The 21,775-nt window shown below is 45.1% G+C and overlaps 4 protein-coding genes across 4 annotated transcripts; 2 read left to right on the forward strand and 2 right to left on the reverse strand.

Annotated features, from left to right (window-relative positions):
* Window positions 1-8,387: 8,387 nt before the first annotated feature.
* LOC136472300 (2-succinylbenzoate--CoA ligase, chloroplastic/peroxisomal-like) lies at window positions 8,388-11,593 on the reverse strand. The gene is made up of 10 exons (XM_066470024.1): window positions 11,309-11,593; window positions 11,138-11,210; window positions 10,882-11,053; window positions 10,643-10,741; window positions 10,422-10,519; window positions 10,024-10,217; window positions 9,808-9,935; window positions 9,223-9,593; window positions 8,916-9,124; window positions 8,388-8,781 (listed from the first exon to the last, which is right to left on the reverse strand). The coding sequence occupies exons 1-10, from the start codon at window positions 11,518-11,520 to the stop codon at window positions 8,655-8,657; spliced, it is 1,683 nt and encodes a 560-aa protein (XP_066326121.1). The 5' UTR covers window positions 11,521-11,593; the 3' UTR covers window positions 8,388-8,654.
* Window positions 11,574-13,350, forward strand: LOC136469210 (vegetative cell wall protein gp1-like). Its single transcript, XM_066467498.1, has 3 exons — window positions 11,574-11,579; window positions 12,092-12,731; window positions 12,950-13,350. Exons 1-3 carry the CDS (start codon window positions 11,574-11,576, stop codon window positions 13,348-13,350), a joined length of 1,047 nt encoding a protein of 348 aa, XP_066323595.1.
* Window positions 13,351-13,596: 246 nt separating this feature from the next.
* On the reverse strand, window positions 13,597-16,085 carry LOC136472302 (large ribosomal subunit protein uL10). Its single transcript, XM_066470025.1, has 4 exons — window positions 15,626-16,085; window positions 14,520-14,618; window positions 14,047-14,439; window positions 13,597-13,858 (listed from the first exon to the last, which is right to left on the reverse strand). The coding sequence occupies exons 1-4, from the start codon at window positions 15,950-15,952 to the stop codon at window positions 13,718-13,720; spliced, it is 960 nt and encodes a 319-aa protein (XP_066326122.1). The 5' UTR covers window positions 15,953-16,085; the 3' UTR covers window positions 13,597-13,717.
* A 1,464-nt stretch (window positions 16,086-17,549) lies between these two features.
* On the forward strand, window positions 17,550-21,721 carry LOC136476515 (uncharacterized). The gene is made up of 8 exons (XM_066474386.1): window positions 17,550-17,725; window positions 17,820-17,958; window positions 18,871-19,058; window positions 19,162-19,333; window positions 19,949-20,151; window positions 20,455-20,577; window positions 20,652-20,755; window positions 21,359-21,721. The coding sequence occupies exons 1-8, from the start codon at window positions 17,650-17,652 to the stop codon at window positions 21,491-21,493; spliced, it is 1,140 nt and encodes a 379-aa protein (XP_066330483.1). The 5' UTR covers window positions 17,550-17,649; the 3' UTR covers window positions 21,494-21,721.
* Window positions 21,722-21,775: the final 54 nt, after the last annotated feature.

The following is a 21,775-nucleotide window of genomic DNA, read 5'->3' on the forward strand; positions in this document are numbered from 1 at the left end:
TAGGTCAATCCATGCATCATGAAAAGAGAATCTTGCTTAAACTAAACTCCCCCACATGTATATTTTTTGGGTAGTAAATTGATAGGATAATGAATAAAGAGAAATGCTCTAACTCTTAAGGAAAAGTCTTGCTAGTAACCATTTATTAGGCCTTATCATCTCTTTAGCCTTTTGTTTCTAAATATGGAGGCCTTGTCCTTAATGGTGGGTTCCTATCCGTTTATAGATGAACCTAAGGTCTGGTCGTGGGAGCACTAGTGCTAGGACGGGCTGTGGTCTTGGTGAAGACCAGGGCGAAAATGGTCATGGCAATGTCAACGGGGAGAGCCACGAGGCTCCATTCCTTGGTCCTTCTTCGCTACCACCACCACCTCCGATGACCCATGCCGAGATGATGGATGAGATGTTGCCTGCCCATCACGAGTTGGTCCGTGCCTTGGTGATGCTGGCATAGGCTATTGGTGGCTTCACCCGTGGAGGCCTCGGTGGCAATGGCGAGGACAGGGGTGGTGCCCGTGGTCCTGAGAGACCCTATTCCTATCTGGATTTCTTAGGGACACACCCACCCACGTTCACGCTGACTGCTGAGCCTCTGGACACGGAGCATTGGCTTCATATTCTGAAGCAAAAGTTTTAGCTGCTCAATGTGACTGATGAGCAGAAGGTGCGCTTTGCCGCACATCAACTTCTAGATTCTGCCAGTGCTTGGTGGAAATTTTTCAACGCCATGCATCCTATGAACCACCATGTGACTTGGTGAGAGTTTACCACTACTTTCTGTCAGTACTATATTCCTGCTAGTTTGCTGAACAGGAAGTTGTCCGAGTTCCTAGAGCTGAAGCAAGGAAACATGACTATGATAGAGTATGTGAACAAGTTCAACCATCTTGCATAGTATGCTAGGACTCCAATAGATACTAATGAGAAGAAGATGGACCATTTCAATCACGGTCTCTCTTGCATCTTACAAGAGAAGCGGTATACAGGGGGCTATCAGACCTTTGGTGCTTTGATGAATGCTACCATTGCTATGGAGGGACTTCAGCGTGACTCTCAGGTTGAGTGGAAGCACAAGAGGTTGATCACTGGATCTTCTAGTCACCCATAGTCTTAAAGGTATAGGTTGTGAGGAGGGTGTCCTATCACTCTCTGGGTGGATAGTCGTCTCGCCAGACTCAGCAGACTCACTAGGCACCTCCCACTCAGTATCGTGCACCTACTTAGCAGGTGCAACAGCTTCAGGGACAGCAAGTTCCACCTCATCAGGGATAGGGGAACAAGCCAGGTGCTTGTTTCAAGTGTGGCAAGGAAGGCCACTATGCTCGTGAGTGCCCTAGAACCATCTTACTCAGTCTTCTCAGCCTTCAGCCAACTCTCGTTTGGTCAAGAGGACTATCATCAGGAAGAAGGTGCCCGTGAGCCGCTCAGGATAGGTTAACTTCACCGAGGTTGACGAGATTCCACAGGGAGAGCCCGTGATGGCTGGTATGTTCACCATTGATTCCCACCCAACATATAATTATTTGATTCTAGTGCATCACATTCATTCATAAGTATGCGGTTTACACAAAGGCACAATATATCTATTATGGCTATTCCTATTGCCTATAGAATCAGAGCTCTGGGTGCGCAGTTGTGCGTTAAAACTTGGACGAACATGGTGAGACTAGTGCTAGCAACTCACTCTTATCATCTCCAGTTCATGTTGTTGCCTAGGCAATGCATAGATGTAATTCTGGGAATGATCTGGTTGAGAAATTATGGGGTAGTCCTGAACCTTAGGCAGAGAATTGTTGAGTTGAAGCTTACTTCTTCTGACGATAGAATGTCTCTCCTTATGCTTTAGTCCCCACCTTGCCAGTCGTTGCTTATACTAAAGTTTCTCCTGATCTTGCTTCTATTCCTGTGGTTTGTGAGTTTCCAAATATCTTTTCTAAAGATCTACCTGGGTTACCTTCGGATAGGGATTTGGAGTTTTCTATTGAGCTAGAACCTGGTACTGCTCCTATTTCACGGTGTCCCTACCGCATGGTTCCAAAGGAACTAGCTAAGATGATGAAATAGTTGGAAGAATTGTTGAAGAAGGGATTCATCTGTCCTAGTTATTCACCATGGGGTTGTCTAGCTATTTTTGTGAACAAGGATGGCACTCTTTTGGATGTGTGTGGATTAATGCCCTCTCAATACGGTAACCATTAAGAACAAGTATCATTTACCTCATATTGATACTTTTTTTTATCAGTTGACAGGGGCAAAAGTGTTTTCAAAGATTGATCTTTGTTCTGGGTATCACCAAATTAAGATCCGGCCACAGGATATACCAAAGATAACTTTCTTTACTAGATATGGCCTTTATGAATACCTAGTTATATCTTTTGGTCTCACCAATGCTCTTGCATTCTTCATGTACCTCATAAACTCAGTATTTATGCTAGAGTTGGATAAGTTTGTAGTGGTGTTCATTGATAATATTTTGATATACTCCAAGAACAATGAAGAGCATACACATCATCTTCGGATAGTATTGACTTGGTTAAGGGAACACAAGTTGTATGCTAAATTCAGCAAGTGTGAGTTTTGGTTGGATCGAGTACAGTTTTTAGGACATATCGTGACACCTGAAGGCATCTCTGTGGATCCTGGTAAGATGCAGGACGTGTTAAATTAGAAATCTCCAAAGTCAGTGCATCAGATTCGTCAGTTCCTTGGTCTTGCTGGGTATTATCGGCGCTTAATCTCTGATTTTTTCTAAAATAGCTCAACCAATGACCAAGTTGCTTCCAAAGGATGTGAAGTTTGTATGAAGTCTAGTTTGTAAAGAAGCTTTCCAAGCCCTGAAGAAGTTTCTTACCTCTATGCCTGTTCTTGCCCAACCAGATATTGATAGACCGTTTGATGTGTATTGTGATGCCTCTAGGATTGGACTAGGATGTGTGCTTATGCAAGGCGGATGTATGATCGCTTATGCTTCACATCAGTTGAAAAAGCACGAGTTGAATTATCCCACCCATGATTTAGAGCTGGCTGCAGTGGTACACGCTCTAAAAATTTAGAGACATTACCTGTTGGGAAATAAAGTACACATTTTTACGGTCACAAGAGCCTTAAATATATTTTCACTCAATCTGAATTGAATATGAGGCAATGGAGGTGGCTCGAGTTAATCAAGGATTACAATTTAGAAGTTTATTATTACCCTAGAAAAGCTAATGTGGTAGCTGATGCCTTAAGTCAGAAGTCGCATCAAGTTGAAGAAGAATCTTTGTCTCTAAACCATTATGAGGTGTTAGCCCATATTGCTCTAGTCTCGGATCTACTTGAGCAAATTATTATAGAGCAAAGGCAAGATGTTTTGGAAATTCTGCATATCAAGAAGTTAATTGCCGAAGGGCGTGGTCCTTATTTTAGTGTTGATGATCAAGGTGTGGTGAAGTTCAAGAACCGATTGGTGGTTCCCTAAATTGATGAGCTTAGGAGAAAAATTTTGGATGAAGCTCACAATTCTAAATTATCCATTCATTCGGGAAGTAACAAGATGTATTATGATTTGCGTCACTTGTATTGGTGGCCAAATATGAAACAGGACATTACCAAATACATCTCAGAATGTGACATTTGTGGAAGGGTTAAGGCAGACCTTATGCGTACGCCTGGATTTTTACAGTCTTTACCTATCCCTGTTTGAAAAAGGGAGGATATTTCCATGGACTTTGTTGTGGGTTTGCCTCGCATGGCAGAGGGGTATGACTCTATTTGGGTCATTGTGGATCGCCTTACCAAGGTCGCTCATTTTCTCCTGGTGGATACAAGGTATTCAACCAAGAAGTATGCCAAATTGTATTTTGATCGGGTTGTGACCCTACATGAAGTTCCTCTTACCATTGTTTCCGATAGAGGGTCAGTCTTTGTCTCTCGTTTCTGGGAGCAACTCTAGAAATGTCTTGGTACTCGTCTCCTTAGAAGTTCAGCTTATCATCCGCAAACTGACGGTCAAATAGAAAGAGTCAATCAGGTACTTGAGGATATGTTGAGGGCTTGTGTCATCTCTTTTCAAGAAAAGTGGGACGAATGCTTGATTCTAGTTGAGTTTTCTTATAACAATAGCTATCAAGAAATTATTCGTATGGCACCTTTTGAGGCCCTGTATAGCAAGAAATATAGAACACCTCTTAACTAGGTTGAAGTGGGTGATCATGGTTATTTTGGACCTAATTTTATCAAGGAAGCTCGAGAGCAAGTTAGTGTTATTCATAGTCATTTGAAGGCAGCTCAGAATCGTCAGAAAACTTATGCGGACAAGCGAAGAAGGCCCTTACAGTTTGAAGTTGGTGATCATGTGTACCTAAAGGTATCCCTGATGAGAGGTGTACATCGGTTCAGAGTCCGTGGAAAGTTAGCTCCTCGTTATATCGGACCTTATAAAGTTTTAGAACGATGTGGTTCGATTGCCTATTGTCTCTAACTTCTGGGTATTTTGTCAGCAGTACATAATGTCTTTCATGTTTTCCAATTAAAAAAGTGTTTATGAGTTCCTAAGAAAGTGGTGGAAATTAAAGGACTCCCTCTCCAACCTGATCTTTCTTATATTGAGCATCCTGTCAAAATCTTGGATGAAAAAGAGAGAGTTACTAGAAATAAAGTGGTGAAAGTTTATGAAGTCCAGTGACAAAATCATTCGGCGGACGAAGCAACTTGGGAGCAGGAGAGTTATATTCTGGATCATTATTCCCATCTTCTCCCCGGTGTGCCGAGGTAGTAGTTGATATTAAAAGCTCACTCTTACCCTTTTTCCTATACTAGGCACTCACACGAAAATCTCGGGACGAGATTTTATTTAAGGGGGGAGAGTTTTAACACCCTCGGTGTTACACCCTAAATCAATTACTAAAACATGTCATGAGCATCGTGTTTATGTGTTAATGCATGTGATAGAGTGTGTAGATAAATTTCTTGTAACTTAAAATGATCAATAAAAATGTTAAACGAAAGTTGATTCAATAGTTCACGTATATCAAGTAGGGTTTAAAACCTATTTTTATTAAGCAAAAATACTATAGAACATGTGTGTGATACTTAAATAAAGTTTAAAGTACAAACTTTGTAGATGACAGTGAAATACTTGATGTTGAAAAATGATATTACTAGCTAATATTTCTACTAGCCTAGAAATTACAAATTAAAATCAAATTCAGCTTAAAACTTAGAAAAATTTCCAAGTTGTCAACAGCTAGACATTGCTATGTTTAGCAAATTATTTTGAGAGATTGGGTTAACGGATGGTGCGGTGTTATAGCTCAATTTGGTAGTCTCATATGCCATCTTGAGCATGGTGAAGATGGTTTAGGTCTAAAAGCAACTGTTTAGTTTTTATGGGCGCTTTAAAATTTGTGCACGACACGGTTTTGGGCTGGTTGGCCGCGTGGGCGCGATCACCACGCTCGGGCGTTTGGCATCGCCACGCTGACTGTCCCACGCGTGCGCTGCCGCGCGTGGCTGGCCACGGCTGCTCTGGCCTAGGCTGTGGCCTGGCTGCCGCTGCTTGCGCAGCCGGGCGGTGGTGCCGCCAGCCTCGTCGCGCTGCCGCACTACCGTTCCACGCCGCGACACAGCTGTTGCCGATGCCGTTGCCTCGCCATCATGCCCGTGCCTCCCTCTGCATCTCTGCGCTGCTGCGGGCCCAGTGCGTTGCCGCCTCTGTCGCATCGATAAAATGATGAAAGAAAAAATAGAGACAGGGTAGGGACATGGTATGGATATTGGTGGGTGTAACAGGTTGTGTCCCCGAGGCCAACGGGGCGTAGCTTGGTTACACTGTTTTTTTCTGTTCATGTCGATTAAGGACCATCCATTGTTGTGGATGGTAGTCATATCACAGACTTATTATCCTGAGCACATACTTGCTTATGGGAGAGGGAAGGCTCGTTACGCTCTTGTTGTGGGTTCCAGCTCTTTTTTAACCAACTAATTGGAGGCGGGGAAAGATGGAGGTCTAAGCACCATACTGAGACCGAGTCTCAAGTGTGGGGGCTTGGAGTCTAAGTTTGGACGGAGACATAGACCCCGTGACAGGAGTGGAATTGGTTGGTCTTGTCTGTGCCTAGGGTATAAATGGGGCATGTGTTTTGGGGTACCCAGCTGGGATACATTGGTTCACGAATCGTCGTTTCCATGAGACAGTATGACTTGGCTATGGTCTAGCACCATAGTAAGAACTGTAAGATGAAAAATGGTAAAATGGTTCTGATGGCTCAACCTTTGCTTAAAGTATAACAGGTGCTTACCTAGAAGGGTTAGCTAATGAAGTAATTATGACTGCTAATAAAACTTGACTGTAAGGATGAACTATTAGTAAAGTTTTTCGTAAACAAAAAGAAAACAACAAACCCATATTGCCTATCATATTTCTTAGAGTCGGGAAACTATTCTCACTAGTCTGGTAAGTCTTGTGAGTACATTGTGTACTCAGAATTTATTTTACCCCTGTTGCAGGTGTAGCTTGAGGAGTAGCTCTAGTATGGAGGATTCTTCTAGTGGGCACAGACGGATCCTTGAATCGTTTCCGCTAAATGCTTATTTTTATTCTGTTGTTTAATTATCGCACTCTGAACTCTAGTATTGTAATAAAAAATTTCTAAGAACTCTTGTTGTATGAAATGGACTAAGTTTTGTAAGCTCGTACTCGTTATTGGATTCTGATGTAGCTCCCTTTTGAGGTGCTTAGTGTCTAGTGGAAGACGAGCGCCTCCGGAAGCGTGTTATTTCTGATAGTTCTGCCATAAATTCCTGCATGTGCTCGGTGGTGCTGACACGGTTTCTTAGATAGTGCATCCATATGCTGTTGTCAAGCTCCTGCTGCACTGATCTGTTTTTCCTTGCAACCAACTTGAACAAGTGCGGGGCGAGGTTTTTGGGGGCCTCGCCTTCAAGCCAGTTATCGTGCTAGAAATGAGCCTTGGCTCCATCACCATTCGTGATCGTGGTTGAGGCTTTAAAGAGGAGGCGGTCATCCTTATTGCAGGGGAGTTCAGAGCCTGCCCATGGTTTGAAGTCATCGGTCCAGTCTTGCCAAAGCCACCGAAGGCGTAGAGCTCTTCCAAATTTCTCCGGGTCGGGGATTCCTAGCCCGCCTAAATCCTTTGGTCTAGTCACTGTTGGCCAATTGACTAGGCAATGCCCGCCTTTTGCATTTTTCTCTCCCTTCCAGAGAAAAGATCTCCTGATTTTGTCAATTTTCTTCTTAGCCCATGCAACTAACGGGAATACTGTGAGATGATAAGTCGGTATGGATGAGAGTACTGAGGAGACCAACGTGAGGCAACCCGCTTTGTTGGGCCATTTTCCTTTCCAACCGGGGATCCTTTGGCCGATGTGCTCAATGAGCGGTTGTACATGGACCTTCTGGAGCGTCCTTGTGTGGAGCTGCAAGCCTAGGTATCGACAGGGGAAGGTGCTTCTGACCCCAGAGAAAGAGGAGAGTACTTGCTCCAGGTCAACTTCATCGCATCTAATCGGGTGTATGGAGCTTTTTTTGCAGGTTTATGTGTAGTCCTAAGGAGGTGCCAAATATTTGGAGAATCTCTTTGAGCGCTTCCAGGTCGTCCTTTGATGGATTTGTGAATATGACCGCGTCGTCCGCGTACATGGAGATTCTCCATCTAGCAGCCGATGGTGGAAGCGGGGAAAGGATCCCATGCTCGGTTGCAAGGTCGAGCAGACGCTACAGGGGGGTCCATGGCGTGGGGGAGAGCAGGTTGCCCTGACGAACCCCTCTGCCGTGGCTGAAAGTTGGGCCACGCTGTCCATTGAGTAGAGCCGCCGACGTGGCCGTGCGAAAAAGGATAGAGATCCATTCCCGTCACCTCTGGCCAAAGCCCAGTGCCTGCATGACCTCCAGAAGGTTGCTCCAATTCACCATGTCAAATGCCTTGTGGATGTCGAGCTTCAGGAAGAGGGCCGGCAATTTTAGCTTGTGCAATTTTCTGACCGTGTTTTGCACATAAAGGAAATTATCATGTATGCTCCGCTTTTTAATGAACGCATTTTGGCAATTTGAGACCATGGAGTTTAGCTTAGGCGCCAATCGATTAGCTAAAAGCTTGGAGAAGATCTTCGCAATGCTGTGGATGAGGCTAATAGGTCCGTAGTCTGATTAAACTTCTTTTGTCAAGGTGGAGAAGAGTCATGGATGTCACGGGCCTCCAGGAATAATCAAATAAACCATTTCAGATTTGTGATGAAACATTTAGGGGGTATTTTGTTTGAGGCGAGAATTATTCATCATTTTCTCACTTCTCATTTTCTTTTTGTTAGTGAAATAAATTGCATGAGGGATAGGGTGATTCACTAAAATTCATAGAATGAATTCACTACCTCATCTTGGACAGAATGGTCCCTCAAACCTAGCATCCTCTTAGAAACTTGCAAAATTTATTCACCATACATTTAGAACCCGGAGATGAAGATATTTCAGTTTTCAAAAAACAAACTCACATTTACGTCTTCTCTCACTGTCTCGCTCTTTTTTTAAAAACGAACAGCTGCCTCGCATCTTAACTCCAACCAGGTAAAAGCTAAGCACCTTTTTCACAGGCCTAAAAAATTAGAGTGGAATTGAACCAAAATTTGGTTCAAAAATGGATCTTTGCCTAAAAAAGCTACAAGTTGCTGGGTAGTTGAATTGCTGCTAAAATTTCCCTCTTCAGCTCCTCTCTTTTGATTTTCCCTGTCGTGGTTACTGGAAATGGCTGCCTCCACTGATAATAAGACCTTGGCACCTTAAATCTGTTACACAAAAAAAAAAATTTGAGGACTGTGATGGTAGCCCCATTGGTAAGAAATATTTGCTCTCAAACAGATGCGCATTCAGTTTCCAAATGCTAATATGTTCTCATGGGAAGAATATATGAGAAGATTACCTGCTCAGTTTTTTCATCCTGCAGTGGTCATGAAGGATCTGAGGAGACACTTCCATGCCTTTGCCTTGGTGTTCAGTTCTTGCATCAACCCACTTCCAGCCATCCCTGATGCTAACACAAGCAATAACTTTCTCCCCGAGACGACTATCTGGTATACCGACTACCACAACTCTTGCTACTCCTGGGTGCTGAGATAGTACCAGTTCAACCTGAACAATTCCAGGTGTTATATATTTTGTCAAAATCAGATGTCATTGTTAAAGGACTGAAGAATATGTAGAGTTTGGAGTAGTTATGGAACAAGTACCTCTTCCGGGTAAACATTTTCACCTCCAGTTTTGATGCGGCCCTTTTGCCGCCCCATGATCCACAGATTACCGGCTTTGTCCATCCATCCAGTGTCTCCAGTGTCAAGCCATCCGTTCCTGACACAATCCGATGAATCCACCTTGTTGTTTGCCCAGTACCCAACCATGGTATGCAAGCCTCTAGTTAAGATGTTCCCAGCTAGTGAAGAACTGGTGTTATCACCATCCATGCCGATTTGTATCTCTACATGCGGTGCTGGTTTGCCAACGCAAATGCCTCCATGATGGCTGCCTAGTTGGTTCTTGGGTTTTTGAAGTTTTGGTATGTTGAGAGCCATGAACGTCAGAGATGAGCAGGCCTCAGTCATCCCTGTTCCAAATTATAAGGTATTAAAATTCAGTATATGCATTTCCAAAGTGGCTAAATCGCGATGCCAGAGGGAATAACTAGCATGATTTTAGAGTACATTATAAAACTGTACTGTTCAGCCAATGCAATATTTCCCTCTTCATAGAGATGTTAGTTTGCATACAATAAACTAATCCTCATGACACTGCAGTGCTAAGTGGCAAAGAACGCATACCATAAGCTGAGAAAATGGCAGCATGAGGAAACAATTGTGAAGCTCCATTTATCAGGTCAAGAGACAGCCCACCACCCCCATTCAGAATCTTGGTCACTGTCTTCCCACAGTCTGATACCATCTCTTTTCTGATTGAAAACGGGACAAATGTTAGCCAGTTACCAACAGGTGTGCACTCCTAGGATTTCAGAAAACTGGAGCACTACTATCTCATACCGAGCATAGGACAACAGGTCAGCCATGATCGCAGGGACAGTGATGAAAGAAGTCACTCCTTGTTCCTGGATGGCGTCAAAGGCTGATTTGGCGTCGAATTTCGGTATCAGGACATGGCAACCTCCGGCCATCAGGATAGCCATGCATGAGGATATCCCTCCGATATGGCATAGAGGTGCTGTATGCAGGTAAACCTGCAGACCAACAAAGGCAAAATATTGAAGTCTAGTCATACACTTACTGTTTCTCCTGAATTGAAATCGAATTGCAGAGTCGTGAACATGACATAAAAATTTTGTTGGCGTTTTATCAAATCTGTCAACGACGTCAACATGGCAACACTGTTTTCAGGGGTAAGCTGTAATATAACGGCATGTGCTTGGATCCTGAAAGCATACATCATCCTCACCGTAGCCAACAATGGCAATTTTCGCAAGGGACTGAATGATCAGCGACGTATGGCTTATCGCTACACCCTTTGGCCGCCCAGTGGTTCCTGAATCCGAATATATACCGTAAGGTTATCAGCTATTTTGTACCCAAGTTTCTGAATCCAAATTTTCTGTAATAGGCAGAAAATTTGCAGAACACAATCCAAGATAAGGTAATACTGATTTACCAGATGTGAAGCATATTAGAGCAACATCCGCTGGAGCCGACATGGGTTCCGTCGCCGGAGCTCCTCTCAGGCTCCTCTTGATGTGGGCAACGGATTCAACTGAACCAATATGCCAAGACAAAAATAACCACGTGCAAATGCTACTACTAGATGTGTGCACAATCTCTTGTAAGGTCCACACTGTTCGATCAATCCAAAAAGGGAAAGAGTTTTCCTTCCTGGTCCAGCAAGAACCTTACAATCTGCAGCAGCATGGCTAGTACTGCAAGGATCGCCCAGGAGGATGTACAGGCCAATCGATGGAAACCTGTCGCTCTCCGTCAGTCGAAGCGCCCAAGAGGTGAACGCGCCGTCGAAGACGAACGCCGACGGCTGCACGAGCTCCACCGCCTGCACCGCCTCCTCGAAGCTCTGGATCACAATTCACAAGGGAGACGAAACCTTTACACTCCTCTGAATCAAAGACAATAAAACTGGAGAAGTACAAGTACGTACCCAGCGGTAGTTGAGAGGGGCGATGATCGCTCCGGCGTACGTGACGGCAAGGAACAGTTGGACGTACTCGACGCTGCACATATATGCCAGGCACAGCAATGGCTCAGCGAAAGCAACAACATTTCTGCCGCTCCGGCTGACCGGCTCCCTGCACGTACGGTACGTAGGTACCTGTTGAGGGCGACGGCGGCGACGACATGGCCCGGGCGCACCCCGCGGTCGACGAGGCCGGCGGCGAGGCTCCGCACGCCGTCGACGAACTCCGCGCCGGAGAGCCGTCGGCCGCCTGGGCCGGCAGCGGCGATGGTGGTGTCGCCGCGGCAGGCGAGGATCCTGCCGAGGCACTGCGCAATGTGGCCCTGGCAGTGGCGTGGCGGTGGCATCGCCGTCGGGCCGAATGCAACGGAAGGTCCGGTCAGAGACTGACTTTGAGTGCATGCAGGTTTGACGCGCGCGGCAAAGGAGGAAGGAGGAAGATAACACGAGGGGGGGGGGGGGGGTGCGTTACGGCCACATATTGCAATGCAGCGCTGACGACTGAGGAGATAGATAGGAAGGCTGTGCTGACCTCTGACTGCCACCAAATGGATAGCAGGATAGGCATGTCATCAGTATATGTTTAGTGAAAAAAATGTGAGAGAAAGTCATTTGTTTAGAATTTCAGGTGCCTTTTGTTTAGAATTTTTAGGCCATGTGCTTTCAACTTGCACCGTAGAACTTGCGGAGTTGCGGTGCCGTTTCACCTGGGTCTTGTTTCACACTAGGGGAGGCATAAAAAAACTAGAATTTGACGTTATGACCTATAAAATTTGCCGTTATGACCTATAAATAGATGCATCAGACTGACTCCAACAAAGAGGACCCAAAAGCAAGACGCATTCCCCGGTTTACATCGCGCACAGTGAAAGCGTCCGTGACCCATAAACTTCGTTCTCCAACCGTCGGGCGCAACAGGGCGTCCTCTTCCCTTCTTCCTCTCGCGAGCGCCGCCGCATCTTCCCTTCCTCCTCTCGCAGGCCCGCCTCCGGTAGCAGCAGCTCCGAGGCCTCCCTGACGGGATTTGGTGCTGGGGCGCCCCCGTCCCCGCGGCCCCCCACGCGCCCAACAACGACGACGTCGGGCACCGCCACCGCAGCCGGCGCTGCCACCTCCGGCGCGGGAGCGCCCCTGGGGACGTCCTCCCCGTCCACGCCGTCGATGGCGCCGGGCCCCTGCGCCACGGCCACCACCTCCAGCAGCAGCTCCATCGAGCCCGCCCCAGCGGGATCCGGCTCTGGAGCGCCTCCGCAGGCGGCGTGGATCTGGGCGGAGCTCCAGCGTGACGGCCAGGCGCGGAGGCAGGTGTGGCGGCGGCCCCCTCTCTACGACGCCCATCGCGCCTCTTGCGGCGGCGTCGCTCCTCCAGTCGCGGCGAGCGCGGCTCCTCCACTCCCGGCGCGCGCCTCCTCCACTACCGGCGGTCGCGGCTCCTCCACTCCTCCAGCCGCGATCACGGCTCCTCCACCGCCGGCGGTCGCGGCGAGCGCGGCTCCTCCACTGCCGTCTTCCCCGCTCCAAAGCTCCGACCCAGGCCGCCGTCTCCGCCCGCCGTCTTGTCCGTGGGCCCGCGCAAGATTTTGCGTCGTCTCTCGTCGACGGCGCTTTTTTGCCTTCTGGATGGCGTCGTACCCAAAATAGGTCCTTTGAATGGGTCTTCTGTTGGAGGATGATTCTGGCAAGGCAAAGCACTGTGTAATACCGATTTTGCGTTTGGGTTCCTTCATTGGAGACAGTCTCATTCGTTGATGCAACCATGAGACCCAAATACAACAGGCACAGGAAAAAACGTCACAACCCAAAAGTCAGCCTCTCCAACAACCGCAAACGTAAAATCCCCAAATCCGCCGAAGGTCGCCGCCTCGTCCGTCCTCGCCTCCACGCGCGCTCCTCCTCCAACACCGGCGGCGGGCGCGGGCGAGCTCCGCCTCGGCGCGGAGGACCCCGGATCCCCGCTCCCCGACGGCCGCACCCCGCTCCCCGCCTCGCCGCGCGCTCCTCCTCCAACACCGGCGGCGGGCGCGGGCGAGCTCCGCCTCTGCGCGAGCGAGCTCCGCCTCGGCCACGGCGCGGAGCTCTTCCTCTGCGCAGGCCTGGGCGAGCTCCGCCTCGGCGCGGGCGAGCTCGGCGATTTGCGTAGCAATGCAAGAGGGGACACTTTTTTGCCTAGCGTTTAGGGGAGCAGGCAAAATACGTCGGGTGTATGTTGGAGAACGTTTTCAGGAAGGCAAAGAACTGTGCCGGACGCAAAAATGAGTCTGGGTCTCCTCATTGGAGAGGGTCTGCTCTTGCAAAAGATTCAGCGCAATTATGTGCTAACTCTACTCAAAAGATTAGAGCATCGATTTACCATCTTCTGCCTCCAATCTGAGGACAACATATGCAAATACCCGCACAATAAACGCTCCGAAACCACAAAGGGCTATAGTGACACAACACAGGTGCTTAACATTAAGGAGATAACATTGTCGATTACACACTAGGTGGACACCAACATTCATAAGCAAAAGCCAAAACTTGCAGCAGATTGACGATAAGAGCAGCTCAGTCGTCGAACAGGCTGAAGCCCATTTCCTCGTCCGACTCCTCTTCAGGCTCTGGAGCCTTCTCTTCCTCCTTGGGAGCAGCCGCAGCACCAGAGTCCGCACCGGCAACCGGGGCAGCAACAGCAAACTTGCTCGGGTCCTGCAAACGAATCACAAAATTAGAACAGCTTAAAACATCAGCTTTCAAGACATTTCCACACTATCATGACCTAATGATACAGTACATATGGGCAAATAAACGTAGATATGCATCGTGATTAAAGCAGATTTATACAAGGGCTTAAATTGCTCAAAATAATTGCCATAGCACAAGCGAACATATATCACCTTGAGGTACTCCTTGATCTTGTCAGCATGTGGGTACGAGTAGTCCGTCTCCACCGCAACAGCAAGCACATTCTTGTACCCATTGATGAACATATGGGGCACAGCAGCAAGGGTCGGGTATGAGATTGCCAGGGACAGAGAGGCAACCATGGAGACACCAGTGGCAAATTTCTCAATCAGGTCCTCCTCAGAAAGGTCAAGCACCTCAGGGCTGAACACAGACCCATCCTCATAGACACTGGTGACCTGAAGACCGTATGAGAAGGGGCGGATACCCAGCTTGGCGAGCAGGGCGGACTCGGATGAGCCCACCTTGTCACCCTTCTTGATCAGCTCCACAGGGGTGATAATTTCCACAGTACCCTTGTTAATCTTGGTGGGGATGTTAAGCACCTGAAACAAATGACAAGTGAGACATTGCCATTATGTGCTTGAATTTAACTGTAGCACAGATGTATTGCTTCCAAGCTTACCTGGAAGAAAGAGGTCTGGGAGGGATCCAGTCCAGTGTTGCCAGGGGGCACAACAACATCAACTGGAGCAACCAGACCAACACGGGCAGGGGCCCCAACCTGTAGAAACAACACAAGAATTGCCATTACTATTCGATCTATATAGCTTGGCATTGATACTGTATCTGTTACAGAAACAATACTAAACAACATCAAAGAAGCATTGAAACACGTACTTCATAATGTCTAACAACAAAGACAGGATATGGGACATGAAAAAACTGACTTGTCATACCTCTATCAGAGATTCTTACTCAATCCTTAAAGCAATAACAGACATAAATGTGAATTTAAATTTAGTCTGGCAAGTTCAACAAGTGATATCACAATACAGTACAAGCTTTTACAGCTAAGTTACCAACAGAATGTGAAATGATACTATGAATATAAAATCTTCAAAACATCCTAACACAAACAATTTGCAAGTATATTCAACGTAAGAGAATAGCTTAACTGACCACCATCTACAGGTGCCACAGACTACACGTACTATCAGTGAGCTAGGTGCTGTACCAAAATAAAATCAGGTGACTAACCCAAGTAACACCCAGAGTTATATCCTGACTATTCGATGTGAATTTAGAATTTTAGATCTACTATATATGTGACCCTCCACACCTAAGGCACACATACGAGACAATTTGCATAAAAGAATAAATTTTGTGCTGTGAGCCATCGAGTTACTACTCCGAGCAAATTACCATGCAGTGATGAGCAGCAAATGGTAGTACATCTCGCAAGCTATTCAAAAATAATGACCGCATTGACAGGTAACAGCAAACAGGTGACTAACCCAAGTAACACCCAGAGTTATATCCTGACTACTCGATGTGAATTTAGATCTACTATATATGTGACATCCCTCCACACGTACAGCACACATACGAGACAATTTGCATAAAAAAATATTTTTTTTTGCTGTGAGCCATCGAGTTACTACTCCGAGCAAATTAGCATGCAGTGACGAGCAGCAAATCGTAGTACATCTCGCAAGCTATTCAAAAATAATGACCGCATTGACAGGTAACAGCAAACAACAGGTGCCGGAAAAACTTCAAAGTATTCACCTTGTACTTGGCGACCTCCTCGCGCACCTCCTTAAGGTCTCCCTTGGTGAAGATGAGGCCGACGTTGCCGACGAGGAGGTCCATGAGCGGGTCAAAGGTGTGGTTGCCGGTCTTCTCGGCGTAGACCTTGATGCAGCGCCTGATGAGTGTGTTCTTCCCCATGAGCACCACCGAGTCGCCCCTGAGGCCCCGGCGGATGTCCTGGAGCTGCTTGGAGCCGACGTTGTCGGCGAGGGCGATGAGCACCTTGGTGTACTCATCGAGCAAGCTGCACAGCTTCTTGTCGTACGCGATCTTCTTCTCCGCCTTGGTCCGCTTGATCGCCATCGCTGCAGAGGAACGCTAACCCTAGCGGGGGAACGGATCTGTGGCGGGGGGAGGTGGGGGTACAAGGAGGAGGACCAAGCCTTCGTGAAGGGCAAGGCGGACGGCTTGCGGCGGCGGCGGCGTCGCTTTAACCTAGCTGATAAGCGGCGGCGGCCGTGGCTTTTATAGGGGTTGGAGGAGCAGGGGCGCTAGGGCTTCCTCCTTCCGTGGCGGCAAAGATGGGCCTGCCTGTTGTTGGGCTCCTGTGGTCGTAGCTCGGCCGGCCTTCTTTTGCATATAAGCCAAGCCCAAGCGAGGTGACGCGAAGGCCCAGTGACAGACAAGCTAAAAAAAACAAATAGTGACAGACGGATAAAAAAAATGTTAATTAAGGTATGTACAATCCACAAACGCTTAAATGTGCTCTTATTAACAAAAGAGAATAATCGCGTAAGAGCCTTAATCTACAAATGAAAGAAAAAAAAAAGCTAAACTTGCGTGCTAATACTTATCCATTCTTAAAACTGTCACTTTTCAAACTACAAAAATCTCCAAGCGCCGGTTGCTTGTTTGAGCAGCGATGCCTGTGCCAAGCGCCTCCCCAAATTTACACGGTGGCAAAAAAAAAAAAAAAGGAACAAAATGCAGAATCGCTGATTAGCGCCGCCTCAAGTGCCTGTGTTGTATCTAGCCTTAGCACCTTAAGGGTCTGTTTTCAGGAGCCATTTCAATTTATCAACACTATATAAATTAGTGAACAATTTCAACTGTGAATCGTTTCAGGACTCGTTCCGAAGGAACCCTAAAAAAACTAAGTTCGCGTAGCTATGGTGGACGCTTCATAGACTCGTAGCCCGCGAGAGTACCACCACGCATGACTCTATGGTCCACTCCCCAAAGTTACCATGATCGGATTTTGTTGGCACTACTTTCATCTTTCGACCCACATGCCCATACAGTTCTCGATAAGATTATCATTCTTTATAAATATTATTTGTTTCTCTAGTAGTAGTCCATTAATAATCCACTTTTCTGCACCAAAAAACTTTTTATCTTCCCTCGATCGTATAACGCGTTGTTCATCTCATCTCTAAACCAAGAGGATTGGAGCTCTCAAAATCCTCTTGGTTTAAGGATGAAATGAATGAGGTCTAAACAGGAAGCTTCACAATGGCTATCATTTATTCTTTCTTGCTTGCTTCTGTGTCATGACTGTGCTAATAAGTTGTCCTCATCCAACAAGATCTCTTACGCTGCTAGAATTAATGCCGATGTCAACGACCTCTCTTGTTGACTAAGATTGGGGCATTATGCTCTCCGTTTATAACTACATCGTGTCAAGAGCTTGTACAAAGGGCTTGAGGAAGATGTGCAACTAGCAGGGACGACCGAACTGAGATGCGAAGAGAAAGATATGTTTGATGACATAAGGAAGATGAACAAAAACAAAATAATAATTAATCCATTTGCAGTGGACCAATCTGCCATTAGAACAAGTAATTTAGATGCACTATTGGCCGGTAAAACCACTAATGATTCTACAGAATAGTACTAAAATGATGTAATTTCAATATGGAATATTTATTGTAGTCGGTTGATATTTGCTCTAAAAAGGACTAAAGCTAACCCCACGTCCCCATCTCGCCCCACGTCCCGATCCCCCATCCCCCCGCCCCGCGCGGAAACCCAAGCTCGCGCGAAATCCAAGGTAAGAATCCATGGGGGGCGGCGGCGCCCTCACTCCCACCAGCACCCCTTCCTCACCGTCGAGCTCGTCGGAGCCCCTTCCTCCTGGTGATTGTCTTGCCATGCCTTATTGAGTTACTGTTCTCCCAATTCCTAACTTGAATGATCACTCTGTCGATTTGACCTGGTTGTGCGGTTGTAGAGTTCGCCGAGCACGTGACCGTCTCGCCGATCTCCGATGACGACGGATCAGATGAGTGCTGCGTTTGCGAGGACGACGAGGTGGAGGCGACCCTCTACTATAACCGCCAACTGCGTGAGGCGAAAGAGCTCATCAGGAGGTAACCTGATTGCTGTTGTTTTTTCTTGATATACAAGACGATGTGAAGGACTAGTGGAAAAGATAATTTTATTATTTTTTATGATTTTATTAATGAAATTGTGTTGCGTGCACGAAAATGGTACCATGGATTTGGGGAAAAACACCCCTTCTTGTATGTGACACTTCATCCTGCTTTTTAGACTGAAAATTTCCAGGATTACTACTTATTGGAAAGCATGGTCTGGTCTGATGCCATAGACATACTAGATTTCCATGGAGTGCATGTTCATTTCCTGATGTGTTTTGTTTTGCTGATTTTTCATGACATGAACGAAACGATGCCCGTAGGGTCTGAAAATATGTGAATAGTCAAAGATAGCATGTGCTTTTCAGCTCTGCATTTTCTCTTCTTTATACGCTATGCTCTGTACTTACAAAACTTTAAATATTGACTGTACTTATTCAATGAACCAACCAAAAAAAAATAGTGAACTAAGGGGGTGTTTGGATCCGGTGACTAAAATTTAGGGGGTGTCACGTGAGGTTGTCGCATGAGGTGTTCGGATACAAATAAAAAAACAAATTACAGAATCCGTCGTCGGTACTCCACGAGACGAATTTATTAAGCCTAATTAATCCGTCATCAGCACATGTTTACTGTAGCACTACATTGTCAAATCATGGACTAATTAGGCTTAAAAGATTCGTCTCGCAAATTAGTCGCAAGCTGTGCAATTAGTTTCGTAATTAGTCTATATTTAATACTCCATGCATGTGTCCAAACATCCGATGGGACAGCGACTAAAGTTTAGGAGGAGAAAGCAAACACCCCCTAAAAGGGTGCTACCTTGCACTATAAATCCCTAGCAAAGTTCACTCTATTATGTTCTTATTTAGTAAATGCTTCACTAGAAAATCAACCTATGAGCAGGTATAAGCCTGGTGACTGGGTTGAAGGAGTTGGTGGCGCAAAGGCTGGACATTTTCTCTTGCCTGAGATCACCACCTTGCTGCTGGTGGGGCCTAGAGGTTCTGGCAAGAGCACACTTGTAAACCGAATTACAAGGGTCTTTGACAAGGACGATGATCCTTTTGCACCAGATCGAGCACAGGTGTCATGTAAGTTTTATCCTTTTTTGGGATGCTATTTCGTGGTGACATACAACTGAAGTTGATTTCATCTATTACTGTTTAGTAATTAAACCTAAATCGATTTTGCTAGGCAATTCAAAATCAAATGGTACAATCTTTCTTCGCGAGTATCCAATTCCAAGGAATTCAAGTGCCATATGTGTTTATGATACATGTGGCTGGTCAAACGACCCAGAGAAAAAATTCAAAATGCTGCATCAATGGATGACAAAAGGAATAAGCCATGGGGAGACAACAATGTGGTAAGGGGTGACTTAACTCTTTGTTTTCTGTCTTGAAACTAGAAAAATATTGTACACTGTATGACTCTGTACAAACTGTTTATTATTTTCTGAGAGAGTAATTCTCATATTTCTGCCAACAGATTCGAGTAATCAACCTTTTGCCATTCAGTATGTTCAAATATAATCTCAGCTGTCACCAGCCATATACAGATTGCAGAATGTGGCAGATTCTTAGGGCTAACTATAGATTGTGACTGGATTTGTTGTCTCTCGTTTGTGCACGGATATGATAGAATTCAGGCATCAATAGGAGAGCTGTCCTGAATTACTTACCTACCTGCTGTATGCTTTATAAGAATTTAAGGCCTCAATGAGGATCACCATGAAAATTCTCCCATTCTCTTTCACAGAACATAGTATTTCTAGCCAGGATCTGGATATGTTTTGAATTTTATGACAATTGCACTCATCATTGCATGGCATTCAGAGTATTGTTATACTTTAATGTTGTTTCCATTTTTCTGTTTCAATTTCACAAACTTCCTTTATTATTTTAAGCTAAGGAAGTAACATATGAAGATTTACAACTCAATATATAACTAAGTCATTAAATTTCTGAACATTTTTAAACAGGGATAATGATGAAGGCAATAAGACAGGGGACATCAAACCATTGGGGAGGCAATACAGTTTTCTTCGTTACATAACCCGGAAGGTCAATTTCGTGATATTTGTTGTTGATGGTGCCGCTATCCTTGAGTCAATTGATAGCAACAATAAAGGATACACTGAGATACTCCATCAAACTTTTATGTATCCGTTCTTATCGATTGGAGGTGGGGATTGCTAAGATGCACACAAACCTTATATATCCATTTTATCATTATCGTAGGAAATTTCCTGAATACAGATTTATGTTCACATATACTGCTTTATGAATGAAATATATGTTTCGATCCTATTGTATTCTCTTTAATTCCAGATCTCACCTGCTATAGAATAAGAGGCTCGTATACAGGTTGTTGATTTAAATTGTTAGCTTCAATCATCACCTTGTTCATCAATGATGTTTGTTCTCTATTGATAAATTTATACTTGCTATCATAACCATCATATGATCATAACAAATTTTATTGCAGATGACAAACCTGTTGTTGTTGTCACACATGGTGATAGACTATCGATACAGCAACGTGCTCATGTTCAAAATGAGTTAGCAGAGCTACTAAACATTCCTGCCCAGCAAATTTATGATATACCAGGTATGGCATCAGTACTTTTTATCATGATGTAATATGAAACATTTTGAGTGCAGTATCTGATATATTCTACACAGGATCCGATGATTACCAAACTGATACGGCTGTATTGGATATGTTACATTACTGTGTCCGACATGCAGAGCAGAACCTCCCTGTTAAATTGAATTACCATTTAGAGGTTTGAGTTTCTTCCCTCTGCCCCTCTTATCATGGATTATATTATCTTTTGTTCATACAGTTTGTCAGCATACGGAATTAACATTTTCGAGTAAGTTGAATAGATTAGACCCGTTTTTCGATAGAGTACATGTTAGTGATGATTCACCTAGACGTCTTAGATTCTGGACGACGTCTAGATGCTAGTCGAGGCCGTGATGAGTGTCTAGACGGCATGGATGCACAATTAGACCATCTAGATAATGGTTAATCAAGATTAATCTCTAGTCATGGGATAGCATCTGTTTTCTGCAACTGATATTTTATTTACAAGGTGCTGTGTTGGATAGGGCTTTTTTTTATTCTCTTTTAATGTAAACAAAAAGGAGTTTCCTGACAGTGTGAAATAAAGATATATTATTGCCTAGCAGTAAAAAAGGAGATTATTGCTTATTTTCGCCTCGATATCTCCCTAACTAGTTAGAAGCACATGTAGAACAGTAAGTTGCCTATTGTTTTACTGTCATAATAGTTGGTTCTCGATTTTTTTCCCGTAAGGTATATATATCACTTGATTTATTGATACTTGGAAGATGTACCTACTCTAAAGTTCATGTTTTGACAGGTGCTTGGGCGTGAAACTCGTAATAAAATGGCAGAGCAATTGATGGGCTTAGATGCAGTCATTGAAGTCGCCATTATTTTCCTATGCATCGTAATCCTTCTGCTTCGATTTTCAGATAAATTGGTGCAGGCATAGCTATGTTCTACACTTGGATTGTAAATAAGAAAACAATTACGGTTACTAGTCTTCCTTAACTAGCCGAGGACTCAAGGTAGTTGAGCAAGTAAATGGTTTGGATGATTGTTTGTGGTTATGCGAGACATCGAGTACCCTATTATTACTTTTATGTGTGCATTGTATATATTGACATAATGCACTGTGATAGAACTTTGTATATATTTAATAATATATAATAGTTTCTCACGAACTGCCGGAGGAAAGACTTATCATACACATCTGCGGAGCCTTTGTGCTGTT

The sequence above is a fragment of the Miscanthus floridulus genome, chromosome 8 (assembly GCF_019320115.1).
Source record: "Miscanthus floridulus cultivar M001 chromosome 8, ASM1932011v1, whole genome shotgun sequence".
NCBI classification, from domain to species: Eukaryota; Viridiplantae; Streptophyta; class Magnoliopsida; order Poales; family Poaceae; genus Miscanthus; species Miscanthus floridulus.